Below are 20896 nucleotides of genomic sequence, written 5' to 3'. Positions count from 1 at the left end.
GAGGAATAAAGATCTAGTTTCATTATTCCATTATAGATATTCAGTTTTCCTAGTATTGTTTATTGATGAGAGTGTCTTTTCTCCAGTGTACAGTCTTGGCACTTTTGTTGAAAATCAGTTGATTTTGTATTTATGGGTTGATTTCTGACTTCTCGGTTTCATTGCATTGGTCTGTGTTTCTATGGCAGTACCAATTTGTTATTTCTACTGTAGCTTTGTTGTATGTTTTGAAGTCAAATACTCTGAAGCTTCCAACTTTTTTCTTTTTGCTCAGGATTGCTTTGGCTTCTCAGGGCCTTTTGTGGCTCCATATGTTTCTTAGGCCAATGTGGAGTGCCATCTTTTTTGTGACCACTTTGGGCTGATTATGTAATCTGTAGATCACTTTGAGCAGTACAGAATTTCAACAATATTACTTCTAATCCATGAGTAAGGAATGTTTTTAGTCATTTAAAAATATTCTCTTTAACCAGGCACTAGTGGTTCGCGCCTGTAATCCTACCTCCTCAGGAAACTGAGATCTGAGGAGAGCAGTTCAAAGCCAGCCTAGGCAAGAAAGTATGTGAGACTCTTAGGTCCAATTAATCACAGAAAAAGCCAGAAGTAGCACTGTGGCTCAAGTGATAGAGCACTAACCTTGAGCAAAAAGTTGCTTAGCAACAGTGCTCAATCCCAGAGTTTGAGCCCCAAGGCCAGAAAAAAAAAATCCTCTTTAATTATTTTCCTCAGGGTTTTATAATTGTCATTGAAGAGATCTCTTTCTTTCTTGGCTAGTTTTCCATATATATTTTGTTTTGGGAGTAGTTTTTATGAATGAAGTTAATCTCTTGATTTCTTTTCAGCAAGTTTATTATCAGAGTGTAAAAATAATAATGTTAATTGTATCCTACAATGTTATTGAATTTGTGTATTTGTTTTGATAGATTTTTAGTGGAGTCTCTTAACACAGAACAAGAAACAAAATCATCCTTTTCTGTTTGAGTTAAAGCAACACTGTATTCAGTGTGGGCAGAACTTGTACTTTCTGAATGACAAATCTCACTTGAACTTTATCTGAACTTTTTTCTTCTCACTTTCTGTCTTCTGACTTTCAGATGATACTACTTATCAGCTAGTCATGACCTCGTTGTAAATTATGTCATGGGGGAAAGTCAGTTTAAATTCACTACCTTAATTAGGATTTATGATGATGCAGAAGGTGTGGTCATCTACTACCTTACTGATTTTGCTTTTTGATATATCTTTACCTGTATGTACACTTATTTTTTGATAGGTGTTTGATCTTTGATTCTAGATAAAGTCTGGCAACATTTACCTGATAAAGTATATATCATGTGAAAAAGAGATGTCAGAATGGAATGAAAGGCAGGAAATACCTGGTTTAACAGCCATCACTGAACACCTAAAAATTTAGTTTGCAGTTGTGCCATTCCTTTGTAAATGGTTATTATAAAGGTGTTGTGCAGAGGGGTTACTGTTTCATAAGCCAGGTAATGAGCACGTTTCTTTTTAAACAAAGTCACCTTTTCCTTTGCTCTCTCCCAGTTTTTCCCTCCCGTCCCCACCCACAAATTGTATAGTTCATTTTCAACATAGTGTCTACTGAGTACCATTTGTTTTCTTTTACAAAAGATATTAACAAACTGACTGAAGATAAGAAGGAGGGAATCAGACAACTTGTACTGACCTTCCAGCATTTCATGAAAGAAGAAATCCAAGATGCTTCTCAGCTGCCACCTTCCTTTGACATTTTTGAAGCCTTTGCAAAAGTAAGTGTTCAGTTTCCTCTCTTACGTCACAAGCCAGTCCTTTACCCCTAGTCTCTTGTTCTCTAAAATTGTCCATTGTGGAGTCTGTGGCTATTCTGTGGCATTGTTGTTGTTATTATTATTATTGAATGTTCAAATGTGGTTAATATTCATGAAAAGTGTCTTGTTTCCTATTACTAAATGTGAAATGTGATTTGCTGTCTTCTCTTGTTTATTGTTCAGTAATTTTGATCACACGTTACAGTGAAATTCTCTCCATATTGTATAGAGGGAAAATTCAATGATAAGGAGGATAATTTTTTTTGACAGAGTTTTAATATGCTGTCTTTCTCCCCATACACTTGTATGTGTTTTTGCTACAGAAGTAGATCTTACACATCTTTGGAACTTTGGAGAGTCAGTTGGACCCAGATGTGTTGTTTCTGCCTAAGATAGTCTTCAGTAAATTTTTTATCACTTGTAGTTACTTTTCTGTTCGTAAATTTCTTTGAGACGTCAAACTGTTCTTTCTATTCTCTGTTTTCCTCCTCTTTGTCCCCTGCAATCTCAGGGATGCGCTCCTGAGCTCATAGCATAGTATGTGTGTATGATGCAAATCTCATCCAGCAAATTGGAAGTGGCTGGAGAAGTATGAGTCCACCATTGTAAACTTGCAGAGGAAATGGGTACCCACAGTACACTAACTGCCTACAGTGGCTGCTTTCATATGTATGCTTATATGCATACATGTGTATACATGTGCCTGGGTATGTGTATTTATGCAGGTATGAATTTGTGTGTGTACGTATGTGTGTGTACATACACACACACATGTCAGTCTGGGTAAGTTCATTGTGAACTCATCTCCCTCAGCCTTTGAAGAAAGCTCCCCTTGGCCTCAAATACATTCTGTGTTGTTTTGCTTTTGGTCCCCTTCTTCCGTGTTCATCAGGATCTGTGTTGGTAATAGACATTCTCAGCTTTTTTTTTTTTTTTTCTGGTCCTGGAGTTCAGACTCAAAGCCTGGGTGTTGTCCCTGATCTGTTCCAGCCCTGATCTCAGCTCTTGCGTATCCTCTATCCCCTCATCAAAGGTATATGGAATTCTGAGAGCTTGTATTTTATTTTACTCTTTGATTGTGAATGCTTTCAGATGTAGAGAAAAGTAAAGAAACATGTAATAAACCCTCCCATCTCCTAGAAAAAACAGTATGTATATATTTTATTGGTTATGGGGCTTGAACTCTGGGCCAGGATGCTGCCCCTCAGCTCTTCAGCTCAAGGCTAGTGCTCTACCACTTAAGCCACAGCACCACTTCCGGTTTTCTGAGCGGTTTATTGGAGATAAGAGTTTCATGGACTTTCCTTCCTGGGCTGCCTTCCAACCATGATTCTTAGATCTCAGCCTCTTGAGTAGCTAGGATTACAGGTGTGAGCCACAAATGAGGGAAGCCATGCAACCTGTGTTTCTTTGGGTCTGGCATACTTCACTTAATATAATTGAGAATCCACCTCACTCTAGTTAGAGAGATCATTATCAAGAAAACTAACAATAACAGATGCTGACAGGGATAGGGCCAAAAAGGAATGCAACTACACTGTTGGTGGGAATGCTAACTTGTTTGTCTACTCTAGAAAGCAGTTTGGAGGTTCCTCAAAAGACTAAACATAGAGTTCCCCTCTGACACAGCAATCCCACTCCTGGGCATCTATCCAAATGACTACATAGCAGTCTACACTAAAGCCATCAGCACAACCATTTCATTGCAGCATTGTTTACCAAAGCTAAGCTATAGAACCAACCCATATGCCCTTCAGTGGACAGATGGTATATATACACAATGGAATTCTATGCTTCCATCAGAAAGAATGGCATTGCTCCGTTCGTAAAGGAATGGAAAAACTATTTTTTTAAATGTTTATATCTTAGGTTGTGTGTTCCTGGGAGCTTGTGCCTGAGTGAAACAAGTATCAGGTATGAGAAATGAAATGTAATGACTGCTTATCTAACAAAGAAGGTATCTAGAGAAGTTAGTGAGCACACTATTGTTGATATGCTCATAAAGATGAAGGCCAGGGGGAGTATGGGAAGGGATGGGAAGGAGAAACAAAGAGGAGGCAACAATGCTTGATAAGAAATGTACGTGTTATCTTGCCCATGTAATTGTAACTCCTCTGTACGGTATTCTCACAATAAAAAATAATAATAAAAAAAAGGATGAAGGCCAGACTTGCCTCTTCAACTCACTTCCAAATTGTTCAGAGAAGAGTGGCTATTTGTCCCCTTCCTTATCCCTCCTCCACATGCTTGTTCCTTCCAGTCTACCATCTCACATTTCTGGTAGATGTTGTAATGGGTTCATAGTTGAAGGACAACTGATTGGGTCTTGAACATTTGCTACAAATAGAGAATGTATGCATCCTACTGATCATAGACATAAACCCTTAAGGTTAGTAGACTACAGTTTGAGGAAAGATAATTGGGAGGCTGAGTAGTCTGATGATTCTGTCACTCTTCAGCCCAGGCAGTGACATTTTCTCCACCTATACGTGCCCATCTGTAAATGGGAAGAATAATATCGTCTCCTTCATCCATAATGGCAAGGTTAACTGACATGCATTATTAATTTCTGTGACCACTGCTGCTACCTCCCTACTTAATTAGTATTTGAGTGTAAGATACTAGTGTTTTAAGTCTCCCTGTGCTGTCCTACAGCTGTGAGCGTAGCCTGTGACTGACTGGAAACCGGAGTTTCAGATGGCTGCTTGCTGTCATGCCCAGTGCTGGTATCTCTTGAGATTCAAGAATTTCTGTCCTTATGAGAAGAAATTTTGAAACAAGAACTGACATTTTCCTCTAGTAAGAGTAGTTTTTAAGTCATGATTTCTTTTCAGCAAGTTTATTATCAGAGTGTAAAAATAATAATGTTAATTGTATCCTGCAATGTTATTGAATTTGTGTATTTGTTTTGATAGATTTTTTTTTTTTTTTTTTTTTTAGGTCCCATGGTTTCCTTTATTTGCAATATTTAGTACATATATGAGTCAAGCAGAAAAGGTTAGATAAGGTAATGTTAGGAAAATGAACCCTAAGGTATATATTTAAATGTTTTATTCCTTCATGCATTTGTTTCCAATGCATTTATAAGATTATTGCTTTGTTGCTTTGTATGTCCCTCCCCCACAGTACAACCCCTGCTTTCACTGTATTTAATTATGGTATAATTTGTGGAGGGGAAGGGGAAAAACAAGTCGTTTAAATAAGGATACAGGCTGACCCTTGCATTTTGATAGATTTTTAATGGAGTCTTTCTTAACACAGAACAAGAAACAAAAATCATAGGCTATAAATAGACTCTTTCTCATATGTATCTTAAGAGCATGAATAAAATTACAAGATTATTTTAGTGCTCATAAGTTCCAAATGGCATGGAATGGCTAGTGTTTTCTGTCTCATAATTATTGTCAATAATGGTTAATAGGCTAAACTTTTAGTAAACTAGTTTTGAGCTTATTTTTTGCACAGGGAAAATACCGTTTGGGTTTATTTTGCATGATTCTAGAAAAATATACCTGTTGTCTGGATTTATGACTTTTCTGAAAATGTATTTGATAGACTGATTAAAAATGTGATAAAATCTAGCAATACAACAGAAAATGAGCTAGTTGCATAGAATGCTTCAAAAACAGACATTCAATTGGAAGCAACAAGAGTGAAGGTGGCCTTCCTGACCACAGAACATATGCCACTATTAGTGTTCGCAGAGCTCTGCGCGGTAGTGTTTAATTTTACAGTGTTGTGCAGCTTCCAGGAAATTTTTGATTAGCAACTCCACATCTGTTTGGGAAGATGGTCCCTCCCTCTCTCTTTCAAACAACATAATAATTCTCCTTGCAGCATATTATTTTCACTCTTTGGGAGGACATATGTGACCTCTGAAGCCCACCTTTCCCAAATCTAATGATTACTGTGTGAGCCACAACTGGCTTTGCAGTGTACATTGCATAGATTTGAAAGTGGTTTTGTGATACTTCTTGTATTCCATTTCATTCTGAGTAGATTCTTACTGGGGAAGATTTCCTCTACTATGGAGAAACAGTGAAAAATGTGTTAAAACAAGAACATCACTAATTTGTAATCTGCAAATAAATAACTGATACTGTATTTTCAGCCATGTTAGAAATAAGACCAATGCAAAAGTCAGTTTTATATATTTTCATTTGGCTATCTTACACTTTTAAGACCTAGAGTTTTATTAAATAATCAATGGGATATTTTGCAATAGCTTCACAATTTTATTAAAAAGTATAAATACATGGGGGGAAAACCCACTAAATAACCCTTTCTTATGCCATTTTTATTCTCTGGTAAACAGAGAACCACAGGAAAAAGCAAAAAAAAAAACCTCTTTCAGTCTTCACTTTTCAATTCTATGATCCCTTGCATTCTGGATATAGCGGTCCGGTCTGGCTTCAGTGCCATGCATGGTCTGATTTGTGGGCTAGATATGACTGTTGTTGTTTGAAAGGTCAGGAGTGTGTTTGTCACTTGAGCATCAAGTTTACATAAATTTTAGAAGCCTTTGATTAATGAACTCAGTTGGGTTTCATGATGGTAGTATGCTATGAAATAGAAAAGAAAGCAATATTTTGAATTAATAAGGTGATGAATTATCTAATTAAAAAGTTGATGTGAAATAGCAGTATGATAACTTTGACCACATTACTAAATGGTCTAAGCAACTGGTCAGATGTGTCTGGGTCCCATTAAGGAAAAACACATCTTTAAATATTTAATGCCCAAAGTGAGTAGATGCACCAGTATGGCTAACCTTCTGCACCCAGGAGCGGGCTTCTATGCATGTGGTGTGACTACTGGGTGAGACAGCTCAGCTTTCATAACAGCCCTCCAGTGTAGAGGGTATTGGGCTCCTAGGTGAGGTAGTACCATTCTGACTTGGAAGAAGTTTGTCTTTGAATAAAGATCATCAGTAGTGAATGAGTTGGCTTCTGTTTTGTCAGCCTTGCAGGGTGGGATACATAGATAATTGCAAGGCAAGGATGTGATCAGATTTGGAAATTGACTCCTGGGAAATATCCATGTGTGTTTGCTAATGGTTGCTTCAGGCTTTTAGCTTCTAAGTGAAATAATGATACCAGATTTTTTTTTTTTTTTTGTGCTACAGATAGTTCACTACTGATAAGAATGACATGTGCTTGTTGGAGTCAGCAGAGAATCTTTACCATCCTTTGCATTTTGTGGATGCAAGACATGGTGCTTGGTGTAGTTCAAAATCTTCCAGTTCACAGAAGTAGAAGATTGCTTTCTACCCTCTTAGACTTGGGTGATTTTGGTTTTGAAAGTTCTTTTGAAAGTACTTCACCTTTGCAATTGCTAAGTAATACAGAGTTCTCTGCATGTTTATTAATTAGAACACACATTTTCCAGTGACAGTGACATGGTTGAGTAACTTCCTCTTCTTAAAGCCTTTTCATTTGTCAGTTCCCTTTCAGCCCAGCTCCTTGCATCCCAATCTTTGATTTCATAGGTCCTTCCTTATTACTCCGAGGCTTCCTTCCCATTCTTCAAGATGTTGTCTTTTTAAGGAAAACTTTGTCAGCTTCTTTAACCATTGACCCATTATGGCATAAAGTGTAAAATGTTAAGAGCACATAGTTCTCTATTTGCTCTTTCAATTGTTTTGTTACAAATGACCCCATTCCACAGATATTTTTAGAGGAGACTGCAACAGGAAGGTTTTAGGTTGACTGTAATAGACATAGAAAGTGAGAAAGTAGGGGGCTGGGAAGGTGGGTCAGTGGTAGAGCACTTGCCTTGCATGCATGAGGCCCTGGGTTCAATTCCTCAGCACCACATAAGCAAAAAGAAAAAAGCCGGAAGTGGCGCTGTGGCCTTGAGCTGAAGAGCTGAGGGACAGCGCCCAGGCCCAGCGTTGAGGCCCCATGACCGGACCCCCCCCCCCCCCCCCCCCGCCAAAAAAAAAAAAAAAAGTGAGAAAGTAGAATCCCCTTCCTTCCAGGTAAGGGGAGGAATGAGGTTAGTAATAACCACACTGCTGTTCATGTGTAAGCAGCAGTTTAACTCCACTGTTCTGTATTTGACATACTGGAGCTTTTGGTTAGATACTTGCCTTTGAGGTGATGTGGTGTATGTTGTTTGACTGGAGATTTATAATAGCCCAAGTATATGCTTTTTTTTTTTTGTCTGCATCCATTTGGTTCTGCTTTACCATCCAGGTAATAGTATGATAACATGTTTTAGTAAACGCATTGTTTTGCTAGAATTTGATACTTTCCTGTGAACTAGAATGCCAGTGAGAAGATCATAGGGCAGTGCACTTGGTGATATTACATGTTTTTGAATAATTAAAAATACATAATGGCTTTAGGGATAACCTTGATGTCTGCTAACTAGATGAAGATGGAATAGATGTTTCTTAAAATTACTCAATGTGACTATCTTAAAAAATCTTGGAGCTGGTCACCAGTGGCTCACACCTGTAATCAGGAAGTTGAGATCTGAGGATTGCAGTTGGAAGCCAGCCCCAGCAGGAAAGTCTTCCAGACTCTTATCTCCAGTTAATCACTAAAAAAGCCAGAAGAGGTCCTGTGGCTCAAGTGGTGGAGAGCTGCCCAGTGCTCAGGCTTAGGACCAGCAAATAAATAACTTAATTAAATCAAATCAAATCTATCCATCTATCTCTTGGGCATGTATCCATTTTTCTAGATGGATACTAGTTTTGGTACTTACTGTGATATTGTGTTTAAAAATGTTGCCATTACAATCCTTTCTGTCTTTATTTTGATGTGACAGAGTACCAAGTATAAGAAAAAGTGATTAATTCTCTCACATTGAAGTCATTTAATTGTTCTTTACCTAACAGCTGCTTCCTATTCAGTACACTGAACTAAAACCCTGGTCTGTCTTTGTGCTATCATAAATTTTAAATGTGAACCATTCTTCTTTTTAAGTATTATATGATATTTCTGTTTTCAATTTGTTGGTATGGAAGACAGTTTTGCTTGAGCTTGCTCTTGTGGTTGGCTGGGAGGCCTGCTTCTGGACTTTTCCCTGCTTCATATATCACTATGATATTTAATATTGTTGGTGTGCAGAAAAGGGGAGAATAGTTTGATTTGTCATTTGTAAGCTCCTTTTATTCCTACAGTATATTGGAGAAATGAAGAAATGGTTCAAAATTAAGCAGGGGTTTTAAAAATATTTTATGTCAGCAAATCAGCTTAATATATTTCAGTTCACAAATATTCATTAATTATCTACACAACTATGTATAAAAGGAATACTTGAGTTAGGTGGTTTTTTTGTTTTTGTTTTTGGTTATGGGACTTGAACTCAGGGCCTGGGCACTGTCCCTGAGCCTCTTTGTGCTCAAGGCCAGGGCTCTTACCTGAGCCACAGTGCCACTTGTGTTTTTTGAGTAGTTTATTTGAGATAGGAGTCTCATGGGTACTTTTCCGTCTAGGCTGGCTTTGAACTGTGATCCTTAGATCTCAGCCTCCTGAGTAGTTAGGATTACCGGCGTGAGCCCCTGGTGCCTGGCCCAACACTTAGTTTTAATGTAAATATAATTTATTGGAAGTTTTTTGAAAGCAGGACTGCATTGGCACCTTTCCCTCCCTCCTTTAAAAGTTTTTACTTGTCATGCGCAGTACGTTGTTTTTTTTTTTTTTTGGTCCGGTTGTGGGGCCTGAACTCTGGGCCTGAGCGCTGTCCCTCAGCTCTTCAGCTCAAGGCTAGCGCTCTACCACTTGAGCCACAGCGCCACTTCCAGCTTTTTTTTTTCTTTTTGCTTATATGGTGGTGAGGAATCGAACCCAGGGCCTCAGGCATGCAAGGCAAGCGCTCTACCACTGAGCCAACTTCCCAGCCCCAGTACGTTGTTTTTTTAAGGAAAACGTTCTCAGGTGAAGGTGCCATGTTAAGAGCAGATAGTACTTACTCACTAGTGGATGGTGATAACAGACTTGAGATGGAGATTTGAGGTGGGAAGATGATTTATTTGATTAGGGCCTATGTTGGAAGGTGTTAGTCACCTTCATGGATAGGACTGGTTTTGGACAGGAATGCTGGCATGGGATCTTTGAAATGTGTTCCTGAGGCAGTCCCAGAAAGCCTCCCTTCTCAGTGTGGGCTTCTTCCTCCTCAGGACCTCTCCTCCTTCTCCCCCTCCCCCCCCCCCCCCCCACACACACACATAGCATCCTAGTTGTGTTCCAAATGAAAGAGTTGGCCCTAGGCTTTTGCTTTGTTTTCAAAGTGAAATGAGAAAGGTCTTTGCAAAGATGCAGAAAGAGCCTCCTGAGGTGCCCAGAGTTTAGATTTTGAAAGAAGAGTTTCAGAAGGTAGCCAACATATGAAAGAGCAGAAAGCAGAAGGAGTAACTTCAGCATTGAATTTATTGATGCTACTTTTATATTTTGGATGCTTTAAAATAGTAAAGTCTATTATTTCATGATGATGGATGATAATTGTACTATTGATCTTTTTTTTTTTTTTTTTTTTTTAATCAAAGTGTTGTTGTAGTATTCTTAAGGAAAACCTGGGTTATTTTTTCTCATTACTTGAAAAGATTCCCTCTGTCTGCACTGAAACCTAGATGTTACTTACATCTGAAGTAGTGCTAGCCAGTGTGATGTGAAGTGTTTCTGGAGCCCAAAGTCAGTGATTCAGGATTTGTCAAACTTAGAATTGTTCTGTAATGAGCATAATCAGAATGCAGAAGGAACAAGGTCAAAATGGTCTATCTGAACAAGAACTTGCTTTCACTAATCTTTTGCTTTACATTATTATACTTTAAAAGTGGTGCACAAATTTGATTTCTACCTTAGTAAATTAGAGGTATAAGATTATTTTGTGAGTGTGAGTTTTCTTACATATTGTACTAAGGGCAACAATAAAGTGATCATGCATCAAATAGCCCATCTGTTTGCAGTTCTTTGTTAAAGCATTACAGTTTAGAATGTAGAATATAGATTTTCTTCATGAACATTAACAAAATTATATTCAAGTCCATAATTCCAGTTCTTTTGCATTTAAAGAAATGTAGTCAATACACTTACTTTTTTTTTTTTTTTTTTTGGTGGTTGATTGTGGGGCTTGAATTCAGGGCCTGGGTGCTATCCTTGAGCCTCTTTGTGCTGAAGCCTAATGTTCGAGCATTTGAGCCACAGCGCCACTTCTGGTTTTTGAGTAGTTAGTTGGAGATAAGAATCTCACAAGGCTTTTCTACCTGGGCTGGCTTCAAACCACGATCCTCAGATCTCATCCTCCTGAGTGGCTAAGATTACAGGCATGATACACTGGCACCTAGCTTGCTGACTGTTTTTATGTCGACTGAGAAATTTTTACAAACCTCTTATTTTGATTTGTAGTAAGGGTAGGACCCAGAAGTATGCTTTGATGCTGCTAAGAGGATCACCAAATGGTTGGTGTGAATGCCTGGCTGGCTCATCAGTCACCTGCAGCTCTTTCCAAACTAGGAGGTAACAAAGACTGCAGTAACCTGCCTTGGTCGTGGATGCCTGCTGCCCACAGATGCCTGCAGACTATAAAGGTGTGTGTGTGTGTGTGTGTGTGTGTGTGTGTGTGTGTGTGTGTGTGTGTGTGTGTGTGTGTGTGTGTGTGTGTGTGTGTGTGTGTGTGTGTGTGTGTGTGTGGTCGTGGATGCCTGCTGCCCACAGATGCCTGCAGAATATAAAGGTGTGTGTGTGTGTGTGTGTGTGTGTGTGTGTGTGTGTGACCCAGCTCATGTCATAAGACCAGACAAGCGTTGAGAATCATAGGACAAACTAATTTTGTATGCATTTTAAAAGAAGGCCCCTTAGTATATTTTTGATTTTTTAATGTTAGACTTTCCAAGAAATTTCTAATACAAGAATGAACAGAATGGGAGGTGGAGATGGGAAGGGATGGTAAAGGGAAACAAAGGAGGAGGCAACAATGCTTGATAAGAAATGTACTCATTAGCTTGCTTATGTAATTGTAACCCCTCTGTACGGTATTTTCACCATTAAAAAAATTTAAAAGAAAGAAAGAAAAAAGAATTAACAGAAGCATGACTTTAGTTAGAATTTTTCTTCTAAATGGGGCTATGGATACCTAAATGTTAATTTCAGATTATATTCCTCAAATGACTTTATAGCCTTTATTGTCCCTTATAAGTATTCATTTAAACCATTTTTGAGGAAAGTATTCCTACATATTTTAACATGAAGCAATCTGTCTTGATCATTAATTTTTTTAATATAGCAAAGCTGTGAAATTACCACAGCCCCTAATATTTTAAGTAAAAGGGTGACTTTTGTTACATTGAAGATAACAAGGAAGGTCTTTTCCAGACCTCTTGCTGAAATGAGGTTTCTATAACTATTAAATTATTGTTGAAATGCAGCATTGTTCTTGTAGCAATTTTGTTTCTTTGTATGGATTTTAGAATCAAATATGAAACAGAATCTGTAACATTGTTTCACCAGATCACAACCAAGCTCAGAACACCTGATTCAGAGCCTGGCTTTCTGGATAAGCTGGAGGCGGCCGCAGGGGCAGTGTCTCCTACTTCAGTCAGTAGATGGCATTCCTCTCACGGTGTGTGTGGTCACACGCCTCTAGTCCTGTGTTCGTACCTGCTGCACCGTGCAGGGCCCCAGACATAGCTAGAGGTTCCAGCCGCTATGAGCAGCAATGCTCAGGGACATAGGACGTTTCAACTAAGATGAAAGTTTCAGTTATCTTTGGTGAACTTTTAAAACAAAGATTCCACAGCCCACAGAGATTTATCACAGGAACATCGCTCTTCAGATAAAAATTTATTAATTAGTAGTTTATGGCTCCAAAACATAAGCATCAAATTCAAGTGTAATGTCACTGATTCCTACAGAAATGTGGGTTGTTGTAGGGTACTGGAGACTGGGTGGTACGTGGGGGAGACAGGGATGCAGGGTGGCATCTTCTGGGTACTGGAGCTGGAGTGTGGAGGACAGGGATGCAGGGCAGCATCTCCTGGGTACTGGAGCTGGGGTGTGGAGGACAGGGATGCAGGGCGGCATCTCCTGGGTACTGGAGACTGAGTAGTATGTGGGGGAGACAGGGATGCAGGGCGGCATCTTCTGGTACTGGAGCTGGGGTGGGGTGTGGAGGACAGGGATGCAGGGCGGCGTCTTGTGGGTATTGGAGCTGGGGTGTGGAGGAAAGGGATGCAGGGCGGCGTCTTGTGGGTACTGGAGCTGGGGTGTGGAGGACAGGGATGCAGGGCGGCATCTTCTGGTACTGGAGCTGGGGTGGGGTGTGGAGGACAGGGATGCAGGGCGGCATCTTCTGGGTACTGGAGCTGGGGTGTGGAGGACAGGGATGCAGGGCGGCATCTTCTGGGTACTGGAGCTGGGGTGTGGAGGACAGGGACGCAGGGCGGCGTCTTTTGGGTACTGGAGCTGGGGTGTGGAGGACAGGGATGCAGGGCGGCGTCTTCTGGGTACTGGAGCTGGGGTGTGGAGGACAGGGATGCAGGGCTCACTTCCATCACCATGAATATTTGGAATGTGGTTCATTCTGCTTACATGGAGGTGGTAAAAAATCACTATGCTACATTTTTCCTCACAATATTTGCTGCTTATGTATTCATTGAAGTCTATTTTTATTTTACCTGTTTTTTTGTGGCTGGTCCTTTGCTAAGATTAAATAAATATTCGATGGCTGTGTGCATAGAGAATTATTTCAAATTTGTTATTTTCTGTATGCTTTGGAGAACTTTTCCCAAAAACAATGAAATATCTTTCTATCTTCATAGGCATTCCTTCAGATTTATTATATTTTTCTGCTTGCTGTATACAGATTTTTGCTTTTGTATTTATTTTATGTTTGTGCTATATACAAATACATTCCATTATGCTTATATTGTGGTTTATTTTCTTGGTTAGTAGCATCTGAAGTATGTGCATTATTTAATTGCATTGCATGTACAGTGTATTGTTTCATTTAACAGTGAAGTTATGCTTTGTTCCCACTGAGTGTTCCCTCATCTGATGTGCAGTAAGCATAACTTTGTGCTCTTGTATTTTAGTTTTAGACTAGTAGATGCATACCCTAAACTTGTTATCACTAGATTTAGTCCATTATGTTCAGAATGTTAGCAGAGGTAGATTCCTTCTTGTAAATATCACTAAAAATTACTGTATACTAGCCATACAACGGACAAGGGTCTCATATCTAAAATATACTTGGAACTCAAAAAATTAAATCCCCCAACAACAAATCCTCAAAGAAACTTAACTGCCCAATAAATAAGTGGGCTAAAGACTTAAAGAGAAACTTCTCTGAAGAAGAAAGAAAGATGGCCAATAGACACATGAAGAAATGCTCAACTTCCCTAGCCATAAAAGAAATGCAAATCAAAACAACATTGAGATATCACCTCACCCCAGTTAGAATGGCAAAAATCAAGAACTCTAATAACAGATGCTGGAGGGGATGTGGACAGAAGGGAACCTTACTTCATTGTTGGTGGGAGTGTAAACTTGTTCAACCACTTTGGAAAGTAGTATGGAGGTTCCTCAAAAGACTCCACATAGAGTTCCCCTATGACCCAGCAATCCCACTTTTGGGCATTTACCCAAATGTTTACAAACAAGACCACACTAAAGCTACCAGCACAACTATGTTTATTGCAGCATTATTTACTATTGCTAAGATATGGAACCAACCCAGATGCCCCTCAGTAGATGAATGGATCAGGAAAATGTGGTATATATACACAATGGAATTCTATGCCTCCATCAGAAAGAATGACATTGCCCCATTTGTTAGGAAATGGAAAGACTTGGAAAAAATTATATTAAGTGAAGTAAGCCAAACCCAAAGAAACATGGGTCCCATGGTTTCCCTTATTTGCAATATCTAGTATATGTATGAGTCAAGCAGAAAAGGTCAGATAAGGTGATGTTAGGAAAATGAACCCTAAGGTATGTATTCAAACTTTTTTTTATTCTTTCTTGCATTTGTTTCTAACGCATTTATAATATATTTCTTTGTTGCTTTGTATGTCCCTCCCCCACAGTATAACCCCTGCTTTCACTGTATTTGATGTCGGTATAATTTGTGGAGGGGAAGGGGGAAAAACAAGTGGACCCGTTGCAACAATGAGAAGTACAAGTTGTCATGTCGAAAACTAGCTTTACAACATTGGTGTGTGTGTGTGTGTGTGTGTGTGTGTGTGTGTGTGGATTGGGTGGGGGGGTGAGGGGAGGCTGGGAAGGGATGGGAAGGGGAAACAAAGGAGGAAGCTACAATGCTTGATAAGAAATGTATTCATTATCTTGCCCATGTAATTGTAACCCCTCTGTACAGTATTTTCACAATAAAAAATAAATAAAAATTAAAAAGATTATGTATTATCAAAAGCATTTGTAAGATCTCTCCCTTAGTTCTTTGTGTCTTTGGGATCTATCTTCTGTGTACTTATGTATTCTATGACAACAAATCTGATGGAATAATCTGATGGAATAAATCTTTGCCCTCAGCATTCTGTTTTAAATGTACCAGCATGTTTTAAGCTTTTTTCTGGAGGTAATATCTTGATATGTAACCCAGGTCCTGAAATTCAGCATGTCGTCCAAGCTGGCCTAGAACTCGCGATCATCCTGCCTCAGTTGGTTGGTACGCTATGGTTTAAGTGCTGTACAAGTACACTAGTTTTCTGTTGCTGCTCAAGAAGCAGGCACAGTCTTAATGGCTTACAAAAGAGCTAGTTTATTATACAGATCATGTGTCCCAGAGGGCATCTGTCTCAGGAATCTACCAACACCATAAGCATCCACTCACTTACTCTTGGTTCAACCCCATGTGGCATTATTACTGGCACTGTTTTATGGACAGTTGGTGCAGAGCCTTAGAGCACAAAGCCAGAGAGCCTAGATAGCAGCTCAGGAAGCCGAACTGTTTTCATTGTCTCCACAACTGGAGTTACAGGTGTGCTCTACCATGCCTGGCTACTGTGTTCTTGATTGCATCATTTCTCCTGTGTTTGATTTAAAGAGTAGTTTTGTTCATCATGGCTCCAGGAGTGAATGCACAAGCAGGTGTGAATGCGCAAGCACACGTGCACATACACTGTTCAGATGGTTAGTAGGCTGTGACATAGGTAGGATGGTGGGGCACACTCTGTGATACTTGCACAACAGTCACCTAGTGCATTTCTCAGAACATAAGCCTTTTGCTAAGTGACATCTGGCTTTATTGCTCTTATAGGAGCCCAGCCTTGTAGCCTTTTCTTGTTTCACATTTTCTGTATGTCTGGGAGTTCTCTTTCTTTTATAATTGGTGTTTCTTAGAAGACTTAACATACTTACATTTTTTGGCAGCCTTAGTTAGGTCCACATAGCTTTAATATGGCTTTAAAAGTACTTCTTTGGCCATTTAAGTCACTTCTAAGTCATACTTCTAACTGCTGACCTGCCCCATATACTTACCTATTTGGTCTGCACCATGTCACTTTTCCTTTTCTTTTCCATTTTGTTTTTTCTTCCTCTATGTCTCTGTCTCTGTCTCTCTCTCCCCCCTCCCTCCCCCTCCTACTTTCCCTTCCTCCCTCCATTCCCTTCTTTTTTCCTTCCCTTCTCTTCCTCCTTCCTTTTCTTTTCTTTCTTTCTCCCCTCCCTCCCTTCCATATTCTTGCTCTAGCTTTCAAAGTTCAGGTTTTTCTTCAAAAGTTTGGAGTTGTGGCTACACTGGATTAGTTTGCATGCCACAGTGATATGTTTGAGCTGGAGTCTGTTGTCTTTTTAGCGAAGTGTGAGCAGTCTAGTTTGCCCAACCTCCTTAGATAACTTTGGTTCCTCACCTGGCAGAAGATCCAGCCAAACTGAAAGAGGCATGAAAGTTCACTGGTTGTGAACTGACAAGTGCCTCCCTCTAGCTACCACCAAGTTCAGGGCTCAAATGATCTCCTTAGAATCCGGTGAGGGCCTCTGTTCTCAATCTCCTTCCATTTGGAGCAAGGCAGTGGGCAGAATTCCAGTATTCATCCTCCTGGCCCTAAATCCAGCTGGAAAAGCTGTTGTTGTTGTTGTTATTTAAGCATGAGTTCTCAAATTAACCATGATTGTCTCTTTTTTTTTTTTTTTTGGGTGGTGGAGGCGGTGGCAGTGCTCTGCCACTTGAGCCATGTCCAAACCCCTGTGACTGTGTCTCACTGTCATGTGCTGACCAAGTGTGGTTGTTGTAACCATGGGAATGCAGAATTGTGATTGTTTGGCCACATCATATATCCAGAGACACGGGATGGACGGAGAATCCCAGAGGATGTGGAGAGTGAACGTATCTTCATCATCTTACCTGGTGCTCTTGTACTCTTCTGTAAGACTAATTGATTGCCCATCAGTGGATGGCTCCTCTTCTGCTTTGAAGTAGTCATTTCTGTATTTACTTATTTTCTAGACATTTATTTGCTACCAGTAATGTAGACGTACAAAGGATGGGAATAAAATGTAAAAAAGGCATCAGATGTCTTGGAGCACTTAACACACTACAAAGTTTTTGCTCTCCAACTGAAGCTTAGACGGTATCAGGAATCCTGTTGGGTCCTTTGGCATGTAAAAGAGTGTTCCTCTCAAAGAAATGCCACAGTATACAACTTGCGCATGCATCTGATTAAAACACAACCTCATGAGTTCACGTGTGCAGGTAAGGGGATTGCTGTGGGGCCTTTCATTTGTCCTCAGCTCTGCGCTGTCATGTCAGTGGTGCTGTCCTGAGGCTCTGTGGTCAGGAGCCCCTTCAGCCTGGTGATTATCTTGTATTGCTCTCACTCTCAGTTTGTGCTGCGTGGCACTTTTCTTGTTGGTTTGTCTTGGCTTGGATTCGATATCCTGGGACAAGGAACTACCTAATAAATGTTTGTTGACTGGGCGTTGTGGAGTGGTGAATGTATCTTTGCTTTGATCATGGGACCAGATTCAGTTTTCTCTTTTTTAGAACATTTTTTTTCTTCATTGTCTATTTGTAGCCTATTGTTCATAAGACTTTAAATTTTTCCTCAAGTACTCATTTATATTTCATAAGCAGATTCTAGGGTTGGTGTTTGTTCAGTTTTCCATGTGTCCTTTTTAGAATGAGGATTGCTTTAATACTCATTGCACAGTCATGGTTGGTGTTGATCACCAGAGAGGACTTGTGTTTCTAGAAAGCTCAACTCTCCTTACAGTGGGTTATACTACTGTAGAAAGAAAATGAACTGCACTCATAGGCTGGGTGCTTTCTATTATCCAATCTAAGTTAATATCCCTCGTTTCTGTTTTGTTTGCAATAAAGCTCAGTCTTTGATTTCCTGAAGTCTTTGTAATTGGTAAAGAAAAAGCACACTTGATGTGCTTTGTGAGAGAAAAGAAACTGGGTATTGGCTGTATGTCAGACACTGCGTCTTGCATGTATTATATTTTAAATCTTCACAGTAGTGCTATGGGATAAGAACTATTATCATCCCTGGTCTAGAGGGATAATAATAGAGGGTTAAAAGAGGGACAAGATCCCAGCTTACCCCAAGAAGACAAATAATAACAGATACTGGCAAGGATGTGGCAAAAGGGAATCCTAATATACTGTTGGTAGGAATGTAACTTGCTCAACCACCCTAGAAAGCAGTATGGAGGTTCCTCAGAAAACGAAGCTGTGATCCAGCAGTTCCACTCCTGGGTATTTATCCAAAAGATTGCTAGCCAACAGAATCAGCCCAGTCCTCTCAAAAGATAGATGGATCGAGAAAATGTGGTATATATTTGCAGCAGAATCAATTAGAATGATGTTGTATCTTTTGCAAAGAAATGGAAGGACTTGGAAAAAACTATGTTAAGTAAGTAAGTCAGGCCCAAAGAGACAGAGGTTGCATGTTTTCCCTCTTTGGTGGAAGCCAGAATTAGTTATAAACAACAAGCAAGCATGTTGGGTGGACGTTATGAAAGCCTCTACAAATATAGTAACTGAAATATGGTAGATTTAAGGAAGAACTCAAATAGTGTAATTCCTTATAAAGGCAATGTCAAAAGTTCAACAAAATAAACACCAGGAAATGGATACTGGAAAGGGTGGGATGGGGCCACGGGAAGAGGGGTGGATGAATGAAGAGGACACATTGTTTTCTTGACTGATATCGTCCGCTTGTATGGATTTAGCTAGCAATCAGTGAGTCCTCATAGCTATTGCAGACTGCCCTTGGGACCTCCCCTACATAGTATTAACGACCATCCTTGTCTCATCGTCCAGACTTAAATAGCTCGTATGATTATTTAGGCTTGCCCTCAGATCTGTATGACTCTTGTATGTCTTTTATTGTATCTAATTTCTTCAATCTAGAAGGCTTTGAACCTATGTTAACATTTCAAACGTTTCCTTTTTAAGAATAAGAATCCTGTTTCCCTTAATATTGTGCTTTCTCTAAAAACTAATGTTTTGCCATTAAAATTAATGTATAAAGAAAAATACATTATTACATTGGGGAGTAGATGTTGCTATTAAGTAAACAATACATCTAAATTTGATAAAATATTGAATTATCTAAATGTTCTTATAATCTTAACTGTGATATAAGAATGTCTCCAAATCTTTTCCAATGGGTGAGGACAGTCCTGTAATTTTGTATTGAAAATAGAAGGACATGTTGACTATACATATACATATACATATACATATACATATACATATACATATACATATACATATACGTGTATATATATGATTACATGCAGTTTTTAGGACTATATTCTGGAAAACTAGTTATACATATAAATATTTGTTAAAAATAGAAAAAGTAATGTTATTTATAGCTAAATTTGCTATGGATTAAGGTGATAGCCAGCATTTTCTGCTACAAATGTTGACACTTCTCTTGTAAAATCAGTTTATTGTTGAAGCAAAGTAAGTTGCAATTTTAGGACACTCAGCATTCATATGCTGTTCTGCAAAATCACTACACATAAAAAAAGGAATGATTTTTCTCACAGCTGAAATTGGGAGGAAAAATGTAACTGTTTTTGGATGCTTGTAGAAACAAATGCTTGAAAAGTCTTAAAAGGAGAGAAAATCCAGATTCTCATCCTCAGCAGGATTGAGGTTTTGCTGATGGTGAAGCTATTACCTGTCGGCCGACGCAGTCAACATGTCCAGACTTCAGAATGCCCTCAGCACAGTGATAACTCCCTTTTCATTTAGAATCGAGTTATTCCGAGTGGTGAAATTATCCAGTGAGGTCTCACAATGCAGTAACCCCACGTGTGCACGCTCATGCCATAGTGAACCCCTGAGGCTGCTGTGAGAAGTTTTGTCTTTATAGTCCAGGCTTCTGTTGAGGATTGATTTGGTTCTCTATTTGACGAATTCCTACTTGCTAGTTCTATGGTTGTCATCTCAGTTGTTTAACGATTTATTTTTCTTGTTCAGAAAATTGAGTTTTCCAGCTCATATGGCTATCACTTGTATTGAAGTCAAGGTCAAAATCTTTTAATTTTATTGATGGAACTGGTATTATAACCTGAGGGTCTCTTGCTGTGTATTTAAATTCTGTCATATTGCCAAAAAACAGTCATATTGTAGCTTCTAGTCCAGCAGATACTTTTATTAAATCCCTTGGCTGTGTCTAGTTTACTTTTCCTTGGGAGAAATATAACAGAATTTCACTAGCATCATGATCACAAATAGATTGTTACCATGGCAACCTGACAGTTTTTTAATATTAGAATTTTCTTGTTGAAGCAAAATTTATGACATTAGAGACCTTCCCTTGACTGTGAAACCTTTATACTGTCTCTTGTAGTTGGAATTACACTGTGTCCATCCAATGAGCTCATTAATTCCTCAGCTACTATGTTGAGGAGACCGTTGCTTTCTCAGGTAAACACTCTTTGGGTAGGGTGTTTTATGCTGTTCAGCACTGCTGAGGTGCACAAGAGATACTAATTAAGAGAGTCACACTTCTGTCTTATCAGAGAGCTTTGCTTTCTACTACCTGCATGGGGTGGTAGAAAATTGCTCAGGTTCCCTGACATTGGCTTTATAAATTCTAAGTAGGAAGAGTAATTTCTATCTTTATTTTAGGGACTTGTTTTAATAAAGAGATACATACAATA

The 20896-nt window shown here is 39.2% G+C and overlaps 1 protein-coding gene across 2 annotated transcripts in view; it reads left to right on the top strand.

Moving 5' to 3' along the window:
* The window catches only part of Smyd3 (SET and MYND domain containing 3), a 407738-nt gene that overhangs the window by 94116 nt on the left and 292726 nt on the right, over positions 1 to 20896 (top strand). For both annotated transcript variants that reach the window (XM_042701271.1, XM_042701272.1), the window contains exon 5: positions 1633 to 1769. In XM_042701271.1, the coding sequence (XP_042557205.1) occupies positions 1633 to 1769 (137 nt within the window). The remainder of the gene's footprint in view (positions 1 to 1632; positions 1770 to 20896) is intronic.

The sequence above is a fragment of the Dipodomys spectabilis genome, unplaced genomic scaffold (genome assembly GCF_019054845.1).
Source record: "Dipodomys spectabilis isolate Male_0828 unplaced genomic scaffold, ASM1905484v1 ptg000288l, whole genome shotgun sequence".
NCBI classification, from domain to species: Eukaryota; Metazoa; Chordata; class Mammalia; order Rodentia; family Heteromyidae; genus Dipodomys; species Dipodomys spectabilis.
The sequence above is the reverse complement of the archived record's forward strand: the minus strand, read 5'-3'. Positions and strand labels throughout refer to the sequence as shown.